General features: G+C 67.4%; 1 protein-coding gene across 1 annotated transcript; it reads right to left on the reverse strand.

Annotated features, from left to right (window-relative positions):
- Positions 1 to 199: 199 nt before the first annotated feature.
- On the reverse strand, positions 200 to 11,751 carry MNEG_1897 (hypothetical protein; the record flags this gene model as incomplete). Its single annotated transcript, XM_014049631.1, has 16 exons — positions 200 to 343; positions 696 to 806; positions 1,086 to 1,130; positions 1,390 to 1,515; positions 1,772 to 1,897; positions 2,136 to 2,448; positions 2,764 to 2,852; positions 3,010 to 3,102; positions 3,370 to 3,470; positions 3,643 to 4,009; positions 4,199 to 4,370; positions 4,515 to 7,621; positions 7,799 to 8,433; positions 10,137 to 10,306; positions 10,499 to 11,306; positions 11,685 to 11,751. The coding sequence occupies 16 exons, from the start codon at positions 11,749 to 11,751 to the stop codon at positions 200 to 202; spliced, it is 6,474 nt and encodes a 2,157-aa protein (XP_013905085.1).
- Between the last annotated feature and the right edge of the window lie 214 nt (positions 11,752 to 11,965).

The raw sequence follows: 11,965 nt of genomic DNA on the forward strand, positions 1-11,965 counted from the left end.
GGGGGGGGCGCGGCGTGGGGGTCCATTTTCCGGGGGTCGGCGCAATCCGGCAGCGTCCTAGCTTCATGCCGCCTGAAATTTGGGTACTTGTTTTGGTCGCGGAGCTACAGACGAATACATACAGGATTGCTTGGACGGCTGCAGGACAAAAGCAGGCGCGCCCGCTGCAGGCGCCACCGCGTCGAGCGAGCGCTCCGGCCTAGGTCTTGGCGCGGCGCCGTGCGCGCGGCTGTGGCCGGCAACGCCCTATAGATGCATCGGCGCCCTCGACCCTCACCTGCTCTATCGCCTTTTCTGTCTGCGCCTGGGCCTCTACCAGCTCGTTGCCAGCCTTGACAAGCTCCTGTCGGTTTGAAATTGAATTGTGATGCACATGAGGAGGACAGTGAGCAAGCAGAAGCAGGGGTGAGGGTGTTGCACACTCCTAGGAAGCTGAGCAAGCACGAATTGGATGCTGCCAGGCATCCGATCATTCCCTGCACTGCAGGGTGTGAGCAGTGTCCTCGACGCACCGCCGACACCGCCCTCAGCAAGTGCCCCTGCACGCAACAAACCCGGCAAGCACACGTGCATCACGAGTGCACATCGCGTAAAGCGACATGCACGTGCACATCCCCACCCCACGCGTGCATCCCCATGCAAGCTCCTGCATGTGCACCTAAACACAACCACACTCAGGAATCCCCCGCACCCACCTCCTCCTTTGCTACCAGCTGCCGCGCCATGGCGTCCAAACGGCCCTGCTCCACTGCCAGTGCTGACTGCAGCTCAACGTTGGCGCCCCCAAGGGCGGTCAGACGCACGTCCTGTCAAAGCAAATGGGGTCGCAGAGCGAGAGCAAGAATTACGGTTTGGCCACCAAGCAAGGGAGTTCTCTCAAGGTGTTGCTTGGATGGCTGTTTTCTTGTGCATGCTGGTGCTGGGATGTCGCTGCAGACCGTGAGGCCGTCCACATCCACGTGGCCCGTCACAACGTGCATTGTTTGTTTTGTCTCTCGTCACGACGCCAACCCCTACTCCATGCCACCTCCCTGGGCGGACACCCACGCGCTCGCGCCCTCTCAGCCGCCCGCGCCCATCCCCACCTGGAAGTTGACGCGGTCTAGGGCTGCGTCGCGCTCAGCGGCCGTCTGCAGGGCGGGGTGCGGCCAGCGGCAGGGGCGCGCCACGTCAGCAAGGGAAGGTGACCAGATAAAGCATTACCAATTAAGCCAGCCCCGCCCCAATACGCCGTTCTCTCCTTGCAAACATCTGCACACCCTTTCAAGGCTTCAAAGCACACTCAAGTGCCAGTAACCACCAACATTGCCCAGGAGCATTGCTCCTCACCACCGCCTACATGGGTACACCCTCAACCTCTCGATCGTGCTGCCCCGCCGGCCGCCCCACCTGCCTCTCCCGCCCCTCCAGCTCCTCCCTGTCGCGCGCCCAGCCCTCTTGCGCCGCCAGCAGCTCCTGCTGCAGCAGCTGCAGCTGGGAGCGCGCCTCTGCCAGCAGCTGCTGGTGGGCCGACACCTGGGGGCGGAGAGGCGGGCGGTGGGACGCGTGCTGAGCAAGTCTCCAACATGTGTCGCACAAAGAGCTGGGCGCAAATGACGCATCTTAGGCTGCCCGAGGCATCATGCTGAGTGGGTGGCAGCGTATGGACTTTGTAGAGCACACTCAGGCCCGCAGCTCTCTTCGCATGAGGCGTTGCCAACAGGCCCACCGCCAGCCGCCAAGGCTCTGCGCCTGGTTGCATCCGTCACTTGCCCGCCGCTCTCGCACGCACCTGCTGCCTCAGCAACGATGAGTCGTGCTGCGCCGCTGCCAGCTGGCTCTCAGCAAACAGGCGCGCCTCTCGCTCAAATTCATCCTGCTGGCCCAGCTCTGTCTTTTCAAATTCTAGGGTTGCCAGCTGTCATGCGGAAGATGGTCGGGGGGTGGCGACAAGAGGCATGAGCATAATTGGTTTTCCGAGGTGGGTGGGCAGAAGCGATTGGGTTGGGGCGCTACGTCGACAGGCAAAGGGGGCGCCGTCATACTGGGCACAAGGTCTGTGGGCAGGGCTGACTTGCTGAGCCTGCATTCAGCAGCTGCACGGCAGGTTCCATGCTTGCATCCAACCCATTTCTAGGGCAAACGGAGCCTCACACCTGTTCTCTCAGCTGCTCGTTTTCGGCCTGCGCCTGCCGCAGCTGCCGCTCAAACCCGGCCGCTTTCTGAGTCATCACCCGCAGCTGCGCCGCTAGCAGCGCGTCCGCCACGCCGTCACCCCCGCCACTGCCGCGTGCGCCGCCGCCGCCGCCGCCACCGGGGCTCCCCCGAGGCGGCGCATATGGGACCGGCGACGCCGCCGCGAGCGGGAGCGGGGCCGCGCGGCCGCCGGAGGGCGGCGCGGCGGGGCTGGCTGTGCTCGCGCTGGGGCTGTTGGCTGCCAGGTTGAGGCACACCTTTTCCAGGTCCTCCCTGGATTTTAGAAAAAGTGCATTGGGGTGATTTGGGTCCGATTCAAAAAGCGCGCCGACAAGCTTCATTGCGCGCTCAAGCTGGGGCGTCTGGCATGGGCATGCTGCAGAGCAAGCAGGCCGGACGGGCGTCGCCCGGCGCGGCATGCACCCGCACGGCTTCCGCAGCCAAGCGCTGGCAGGCAGGGGCTGGCGTTTGTTGGCCGGGGTCCTCCGCAAGCCCGCAGCCATCGGGCACAAAGCTGCGGCCACACAATGGCGGCATGCGTCCGTCGCGACGCGGCGGGTTGGGCCGGCCGGCCGGCCCGGCCCGCACCTGAACATGAACGTGTCCATGTCACGAAGCTCGAAGGGGCTGGCGTCCAGCGGGGCGTTGCGGGCCGCGTCCACGTCAGCGTGGGCGGCCTGAGCCGCCGGCGCAAGGCGGGTCGAGGAAGGGGCGTCGTCACGGGCTGTTTGAGAGCACATGTCGCATGTGGTGGCGTAGCTTTGGGGGCAGGCCCGCGCATGCGGCGAGCCGGGGCTCGCGCGCGTGCATGAGAGGGCACGCCGGACGCCGCACCTGCACAAACGGTGTGCCCGCCAGGCGAGCGTGGTAGACGGCCGAGGGGGACACGCCGGACTGGTCCAGCAGGTTGAGCGTCGGCGTGGGCGGCTGCGTTCGGCGGCGGGGCGGCGGGGTTGAGAGGGCGGGCCCAACGGGACACTGTTTGAGGCGCGGGCAGGCAGAAAGGATCGGTCTCCAGGCTGGGCCAGGGATGGCCAATGGGCCAGGATGGCTGCATGATCTGGGACCTGAAGTGCGACCGGCGGAGCCGCGGCCGGGCGCTGCGAGGGCCGGCGCAGCAGCGGCATGAGCCGCAGGATGCACGAGGGGCGGAATGGAAGCACCAAGGCCCGCGCCGCTGCCGCTACCACCCACCTGGCCGGCGCCGCCCCGCACGGCGTGGCCGCCGCGCGCCGCGCCAGAGCCGCCCAGCGCGAGCGTCGGGCTGGCAGGGGCGGGCGCATGGCCGCCGCGACCTGTGCATGCGCGGGGTGATTTTGAGCGTGGCGAGCGCGGTGCATCATCCATTAGCCAGGCACACAGGGCGCCGACCTGTGCCTCACTGCTTGCAAGGCATGTGGACATGCAGTAACGACTGGAGGCGCGGCAGCCGGGTGCGGCGTGGCCTGTGCCATGACGCGCTCGCACCTGCCGCCCGTCCGCAAAGAGGGCTCGCCGCGGCCCCGACCGCCGGCGACCCGAACGCCGCCGCGCCCGCCCGGGCGGCCGCCACCGCCGCGGCGACCGCCTCGTCCTTCGCCGCGGCCGCGGCCGACGCGCCGGCGCCACTTGGGGAAGGCGTGAAAAAGGGAGACGGCCCCGGGGACGCAGCCGCGAGGCTGCGCAGCCCAGCCGGCGTCAGCGTGGCAGTCGAGACGCCCGGCGACGCGGCGCCCGCCCCGACGCCCGTGCCGGGTGCGGCGGGCGGGCTGCCGCTGGGGGCGCCGCCCGGCGCGGCGGTGCTGGCGGCGGTGCGCCGCCGCTCGGGTGACTCGCCTTGAAGAGAGAGCGCCGCCTGGCGTGGGTCGGGGTTCCGCAAACGCGCGGGAGCCGATTGGACACGCTGTGCGGGTTGTTGTACACTTGAGTTCGATATAGACCATGCATATGGCTCCCTATGAATCAGGACCACCCACGCTTCCAACATGGTCTGGCGCTGAAGCATGCAATCAGCAGAAGCGGTCACACCTGCCCCCTGCCGCACCTGATCCGACCGGCTTGGACTGGCCCCACCCCGCTGCAGGCGCAGCGGGCTTCCGTCGCGCGGCGACGCGCCCCCGCCGCCGACGGACCGCTCGCTGATGCGCGGGCTGCTGCAGAGGGACCCAGGCTCGGAGGGCGCCGCCGCGGGCAGCCACTGGCCCCGCAGGGGGCTCCTGGGGTGAAGACACAGGTGTCAGAGCGCGTCGAATAGGGTCGGCGCACATTGCCCACCCACTGCAGCTTTTCGAGGCGCGACGCAGCATGCACAGGCACATAATACAGCGCGCGCCACCCATCGCACCCCTGGGAGCGCTCACCCAGATGCCTCCGAAAGCGTCGGGCTGCTCAGCCCCATCTCATCCACCGGCACCAGCGCCCCGCCGAGACCTCCAAACCGCCCCTCGTCCCCTGCTGCCCGCTGCCCCTGCAGCCCCTCCCCCTGGGGCTCCTCCAGCATGAGATCACCGCCCGCGGCGCCGAGGGCGAGGAACTCCTCATCCCCGCTGCCGTCAAAGTCGTCGTCGCCAGAAATGCCCAGCAGTAGCTCGCCCCCGCCGCCGCCGCCGCCGCCCGCGGCGACACCCAGCGCGCCGGGCCGCAGCACGAACAGCGGGATGCTCTCGCGCACGCCGCCGGCGCCGGCGCCGCCCGGCGCACCGGCGGCGCTGCGGCGCGTGCGAGCGCTGCTGCGGGCGAACGAGGCGCTCAGGCGGCCCTGGCTGGCGCCGCGCGGGCCGGCGGTGGCCGCGATCTGGGGCTCCTCGCAGATTGGGAGATCTGGTACCAGATCATCCTCCTCGCCCTCGGCAACGCCGTCTTCATCTGCGGTGGCGACCTCGCTCTCTGCCGCCGCCTGCCCTTGCCACGGACCTGACTCCGACTGTTCCGCCGACACCCGCTCCGCCTCCGCAGCGGCAGCCTCTGCTACTGCTGCTGCGTCGGCCGCTGGCAACTCCTGTGCTCTCGTGAGCTTGTCCCGCTCCTCCACAGCGGGTGGCGGGGAGGATGCCTCCTGGGGGCTGCCTGCCGCCTCACAGCTGCGCCCGGGCCTATCCAGGGTATCGAACGCCGCGCACGACGAGGCGCCGCCCGGCGATGCCACCACCGGGGACTCTGAGGAGGCGAGCGCCGGCGCCCGGGAAGCCGCACATGATAGCCGGGCGTTGGACGCAGGCGCGGCGCCGGCGAGCTGTTCGAGCGCGTCGTCGTCTGCACCAGCTGGCTGGCCGCTGGCCGCGCTGGGGGCCGTGCCTGCCGCCCCAGGCACGGCATCCTCGCCCGACTTGCGCCCCTGAGGGCGCCATGCCGCGACAGGCGTCGCCGCAGCTGCCGCCGCCGCCTCCTGCAGCATCTGTGGATGCACAGCTGGCTGTGCGCCCGCGTCCTCCGCTCCCGTCCATGCGGTTGCAGCCGCTGGCCCCGGCGCGCTTGCCGCTGCCTCACGCTCTTGGCGGCCCTGTTCCGGCTCATCTGCCTGCTGCTGCTCCTGCTGCGGCGCATCGCCGTCCTCTTGCTGCTGCGCTTGCCCTGCGTCGCGCGGCAGCAGCAGCTGGGCAGCTGCAGCTGCCTCCGCCTCTGGTGAGGTGCTGCGGGAGCCGACCGCTGAATCCATGGGGGCTACCGCCGATGCCGGCTTCTCCTGCCCGCCCTCCGCATGCTCTGCTGCCGCCGCAATAAGCTCGGCCTCCTCCACCACCTCAGCCTCGGCCGTTGCATCGGTCTCCGCCTCCGCCGCCGCCAGCGTCGTGGCCGGCGCAGGCTCGTCTTGAGCAACCGGGGTCTCCTCCTCACCTGCTGCCTGATTGACCGCCGGCTCCACGTCAGCGGCTGTCAGGGTTCCGACGGCTGCAGGTCCCTGGTCCTCTGGGTGCGCCTGCTGTGCTGGCATATAGTCTGAAAGCACTATTCCAGAGGCGGCTTCGACATCACCAGTTTCTGGTGCTGCCTGCGGCTCCAGCCCAGCTGCGGCACTGGTCTGCTTCTGGCCTGCTGCGTCTGCACCTGCCAGCTCCTGCGCTGTTGACTGCACCATCGCCGCCGCCTGATCGTGCCGCTGCTCGGGCGCCCGGGCCGCCGACAGGGGGCGCGGCGCCCGCGGCGCCTCAGCCGCCGCCGCCTCCTGCTCCTGAACCGCTGGCTGCTCTGCCGTAGGGACTGCATGCGCTGCACCTTTTGGAGCGTCCGAAGCGGCCGCCTTCCTGTCAGAGCCCTCTGCCTCCTCGTCAGCTACTGCTGCGCAGGGCTTGGGCGGTGCAATGGAGCCGGCAGACCCAGCCTCTGCCGGCCCTGTCTCCGCGGACTCAGCAGAAGCCTCTGCCTCAGCTTCGGCCAGCTGCGCCACTACTGGAGAGGCCGCAGCCTCTGGCACGCAGTCGCCCACCGCCTCAGTCTGAGCCACTTCTACTGTTGCTGGAGAAGCCTCAATCGCTGCAGCAGGCGGCATGGGGCTGGTCTGCGCCGCCGTGTCAAGCATGCCAGCCGCCGCTGCACTGGCGGTGTCTAGCCCCGGCGTGCTGCAGGCATCCACGCTGGGGCCCGCCCCAGCTGGGCCTGCTGCCGCCGCATCAACACAAGCGCCAGCGAGGCCAGTCGCTGCGTCTTGCACACCGTCGCCAGCCGCCGCCGTGTCTGCTGCTGCTGTCGCTGCGCCACCGGGCACATGGCTCCCAGCGGCTGTTGCTGCGCCCTGACTGGCCGATGCTGCGTCTGCATTGTCCGTGAGAGCGCAGCGCTGGGGGCTGCCGGCCGCCGGTGCCGCACCCTGCGCGGCCACCGCCGCCCCCACCTCCACCTGGATGTCCTCTGCACTGACGGGCTCCACCTCCGCATCAGACTGCCCGCTCCTCTCGCCGCCAACCGCCCGCTCCGCCGGCTGCGGGTCCTGCACTTGCGGCCGCCGCACTTCCCGGTCATCCCTTGACACGCCCGCAGCGGCGCTCGCGCTGCGCGCGAGCGTCCCCAGATCGTCCCTTGCTTCAGGAAGCTGGTTGCCTGCTGACCCTGGTGCCCCGCCCTCCTGTTGTTCGCCCTCCTCAGGCTGTATCAAAGAAAACGCCACCGCATCCTCTGAAAGCTGCCTGGAGGCGCCGCTATTTGCGGCCGCCGCAGCCGCTGCGCCGGGCCCCAGCGCCACCGTTGCGTCCATCGGGTAGCCGGCGCTCATCAGCAGCGACGCCGGCAGCAGCGCCACTGTCGCATCCGCGCCCTGATACACCTCCTGCCGCTGCCACGCGCCGCCGCCGCCGCCGCCGCCATCCAGGTCAGAGCCAGGCGTCGCGGCCGCGTCAGCTGCGCCTCCGCCCCCAAGGATCTCCTGCATGCCGGGCGTCAAGAGGTACTCAGGCATGGGCTCCATCCCCGCCCTCTCTGCTGGCCCGCAGGGGGGCATGTCTGGGCAGCCCTCAGCAGCGCCGGCGACCAGGGCCTGCGGGCATGCCAGATGTCAGGGCGCTCAGCTGCAATAGATGCACGTGTGGGTATGTACATATGCAGGCATCATCAGCGGTGATCGATTTGTCAAAGGTACTGCTGTATGCGCAGGCACGCATCGCGCTGCCGCGCAAAATGATACCTCCAGTGTGCGCCAGGGCCGGCCCCGCACCTGCCGCAGGTCGAGGGTCTGGTCATAGTACACATGTTGGGGGATAAACGGCGACGATCCGGTGCTGCAGCTGCGGGCAGGGCTATACGAATAGTAGCTCTCGCCGCACGACGCCCCGACCGCGTCCGCACCGCCATGCAGCAGGACGGGCGTGTCTGTGGCGCCAGGCGGCACGCCGACCGCCGCCTCGCCGGCGCTGGCCTGGCTGTCAAGGTCGATGCTGCCGGCGCCGCGCGGCTGCGGCATGTGCCCTCCGCGCAGCTCGGGCGCGCCGGGGCTGCCAGCGCCGCTGCTTGCGTCGCCGCCGCTGGCTGCGCTCGAGCGCCGCCCTTTCTTCATGGTGGACCCGAGCTTGCCCCACAGGTTCCTGAGCTGCTTGGTGGGCGAGCGGTACGCTGTCGCCGGCGCCTGCGTGTGTGGCAAGCCCTGCTGCAAGTCCGACGCGGCTGCATCCCTGGCATCTGAGTCCAGCACAAGGGACCGCTCGAGCGAGCGCGACGGCGAGGGCTGCCCGTTGCTTGCGCCACTGCCTGCGCCGCTGCTGCCGCTCTTCAGGTGCAGCAGTCGCTGCATGGCGCCGCCCAATGGGTGTTTGGGCGTGTTGCGCTTGGTGTCGCTCGTGTCCTGGTCGGAGCCTGTTTAGCGTTGGGGTGGGGTGTTCCCGTTCAAGACCTTGGTATGATGCAATAAAAACATATGCCAAGCAATTCACCGTTTGGTGAGGGCTCTGCTGCATGTGTGCGATGTTGGAGTGGACATCGCGCATACACGCCCATTGCCCGCCGCACCTGCATCAGCGCTGCCGCCCGATGCAATGCTCAGCCTAGCGCTGCGCGTTGTGCAGATGGGCTTCAGCTTTGCAGAGCCCTACAACACACCGAAGGCAAGAGGGGTGAGAAATCAAGTTCTCCCGCCAGGCTCTGGATGCAGAGATCTGGGGGAGCTTATTCCGCGCCTTGCGACTTCGTACAAATGTCAGCATTCCTAGCGGCTCTCACCGCGGCTTGCGTGTCGTTTGAGCGTGATCCTGGACCCAGCAAGCCTCCATCGTGGTCCCACTGCGGTTCTATTGCTGCCGCTGGATCATCCATGTGACCTTATTAAGCCAAAGTCTGTGTGGGGCTTGCTTTTTGCACCAGAAAAGCTGGGGATGGATGCCACAGGCCTCAGCTGTCCCACATACCTGCTTGAATTAGGCCGGAGCTGGGCATCCACATAATGCGAAGGGGTTCCAAAGTACTCAAATACCCGATCAAGTTTTGATGGAGTCGAAAGGCACAGCAGCGCACACGCTGGCCCGGGTGACGCACACAAGGAGTGGCGAAGTGAGAACAGCTCAACAGCATTGCTCGAGCATCTGCACCAAAATGGATTAGCCTGTCTGCTCCTCAAAGGAGGCCAAATGACCTTGCATCCAAGGTATTAGGGACTTTGTGAGCACTCCAGAGAGTGAACTGTGCATTGCTTTGCTTGGTTCAACATGATATGACGACACCAGCAGTTCTTCAGTCATTTATTTCAAGCCGAGCGTGTGCGAAGTCCGGAGGATGCACGTGTCTGGTTCCTCAGAATAGTTGGTCTTTATGAAGATAGGTTGAAGGGTATAAGGGTTTTATGACTTATGATTGAACACCACCGCCCTGATGCATGAAGGCATCTGCAGAACCAGGCGCGAGGCACCCCAGGTTTGTGGATGGAAGACGCAACTGCCCGACATGATGCTACGTTTGCAGTATGATGTCAGCAACGGCCATCGTGCTTGGGCGCTCCCCCATTGCATCACCTACCTCATCCTGGCACAACAATCAGCAAAGTAAAAGTGAGCACACCGTGCACCAGACCTGCTGGGGGCCAAACCTTTAGCGGTTGAGCAGAGTGTGCATACCCCCCCTCTGACCTGGCGTATACAGTTGAAATCAACTTCTCATTTGCCGGTTGACTCTCTCACTTGTCCTGACTTCTAGCAAGGTCACCAAAGTTGAGAGTGGGCAGCAACAAAAATAATGCTTACAGCGGGTTGGTAGGCAACAAACGGCCACAAGCACAATCTCCAGGGTCAAAGCATGCCAAGCAGCGGAATTGACAAAAACAGAATTGTGTGTGGGGCCAGAGGGTACGTTGCAAGGCATAGGGACATGGTCATGCGTCACCGACGCAACTTGCGTCGAAAGGGACGGGTCGTTGCAGGGGCACCTGGCGCACGACGCGTCTTGGCGGGCGCGGGGCGTCCGCCGCAGCCCGACCAGCCTTCAGGCAGGGCCCCTTCCCGCACCTCAAGGCGGCGCTGTGCGGCCCCCAGCGGCCAGGGTCCGTGCCCAGCCGGTTGCGGGTTGCGCACTGCTCAGCATTTGCAAGGCGGGCGGCCCCCCTATCATGGAAAACAGGTGGTCCAGCAGCCCAGGGGTGCGCCTCTGGATGGTCACCTCGCCATCCTCCGCCGCCTTCTGCGCCGCGACTTGGTAGGGCTGGCACTCGGTCTTGTGGCCGCCCAGCCAGTGCTTGCGCTGGCTGCGAGGCGCACGCAGTTGCGTTCGCGCACAGAGGCGGGGGGGGGGGCGTTGTGATTTGTGCATTAAGTTTCAGCACGTGTCGCCTCGCGCGTTCCATTCCCTGCTGCAATTTCGATGCCGGTTGCCGTCGTCACCTTGTCGCCTTGCCTGGGCGCAGCTGTTCGGCCCCGCATGATGGACATGAGCTCACCAGGCTTGGCCGCAGTACTGCACTGCCTGGCAGCCACTGCAGCTGCTCAGGGCCTTCTTGCCCTTGCCTGCACCCGGCTTGCCGCATGCACAGCAGCGCGGCGGCCCGCCCGTCGCAGCCGCCCTGCGCTCTTTTGGGAGCCGCTTGCCGCCATTCTTGCCCTGTGGGTCTCTGCCGGTGCCCTTTCGACCGCGGCATGGCTGCGCACCCGGCCCAGAGCTGGGCGCCATCAGAATGGCCAGTGCCGCCTCAGCGTAGCCACGGCTCGGGCCACTGCGGCCGCTGGCACCTATGGCGGCCTGCTGCTGGGTGCCGCCGTAGGTGTCTCCGATGTCAATGCACCGCGACAGGATGCCAGGGAGCCGCGGCGCCCCGCGCAAGAGGAGTGTGCGTCCCGGGGCCCCGCACGTGGTGAGGACAGAGTGCGCGATGCCCGCCACCGCCCTTTGCACCCAGAAATCATCATAGCAGATGCACAGCGCAAGGGAGTCTTGCAGCGCGGGCGCCAGGCCGGGCGTGCTCGCGATCCGGAAGACGCGAGGTGCATCGCCGGCAACGGCCGCGGCGCGGCACAGGTGCTCAACGATCACGAGGCACGAGGCGCGCAGCTTGAATTGAGTCTGTGGGCTCACTGGCCCGTACTGCGTGTCCGGCGACCAGCGAGAGAAGTCGCGGGGAGCCGGGCCGCCTGGGATATATGTCGGCAGCGGGACTTGCACCAGCGGCCCGATCGTCGAGGCGAGCAGCTGCGCGCCGCACACCCTTGCGCCAACTTCGGTGGCGGACAGCACGGCGGCGGCGCGCGGCTCTGCGCGCACGAGGGTGGCAAGGAGCAGCAGAGAAGCCTCGCGCTCTGAGAACGCCGCCATGCCGGCGGCACCCGTAGGCACGCGCCGGCACGCGGCGGAGACGAGCGCCGGCACCAAGATGTCAGGAAATCGCTGAAAGACGGAGCATACACGCGCCTCGGGATGTTCCTTCAAGCATATGTTGTGGAGAGCTACGCACGCGGCCATTGGCAGGGTGTCCGCCTCGCCCTGGGGTGCCTGTGGCGCTGTGCCCCTGCCTGCAAGGACCAACAGCTGCTGCAGCAGCGGGCCGCATGCCAAGGCGCGGTCGGCAGCGCCGGTGTCATGCCCGGCCACCTCCAAGACCACCTGCAGCGCGAGGCTCTCTGAAGGCGCACCCTCGCCCTTGCCCTCGCCGCAGTCGGTGGCGTGGGTGATGGCCACGGCAAGGGCGTCGAAGACCATGGGGCATGCGCCTATGGTGGCTGAGACGGCTGCGCTGTCCGCCCCAATCTTGGGTGAGAGCGGGCCCGGGAGGCACAGCGTTAGTAGCAGGGCCACTGCATTGCACAGAAGGCCCTGGGCTTCCTTCCCTGGGGATGTGGCTGCGCCGCACAAAGCACCCACCACTGCCTCCACAAAGGGCCTGCGGCGGCCGATATTGCCTGCCTGCTCCGGG

Source organism: Monoraphidium neglectum, assembly GCF_000611645.1.
Source record: "Monoraphidium neglectum strain SAG 48.87 unplaced genomic scaffold scaffold00201, whole genome shotgun sequence".
NCBI classification, from domain to species: domain Eukaryota; kingdom Viridiplantae; phylum Chlorophyta; class Chlorophyceae; order Sphaeropleales; family Selenastraceae; genus Monoraphidium; species Monoraphidium neglectum.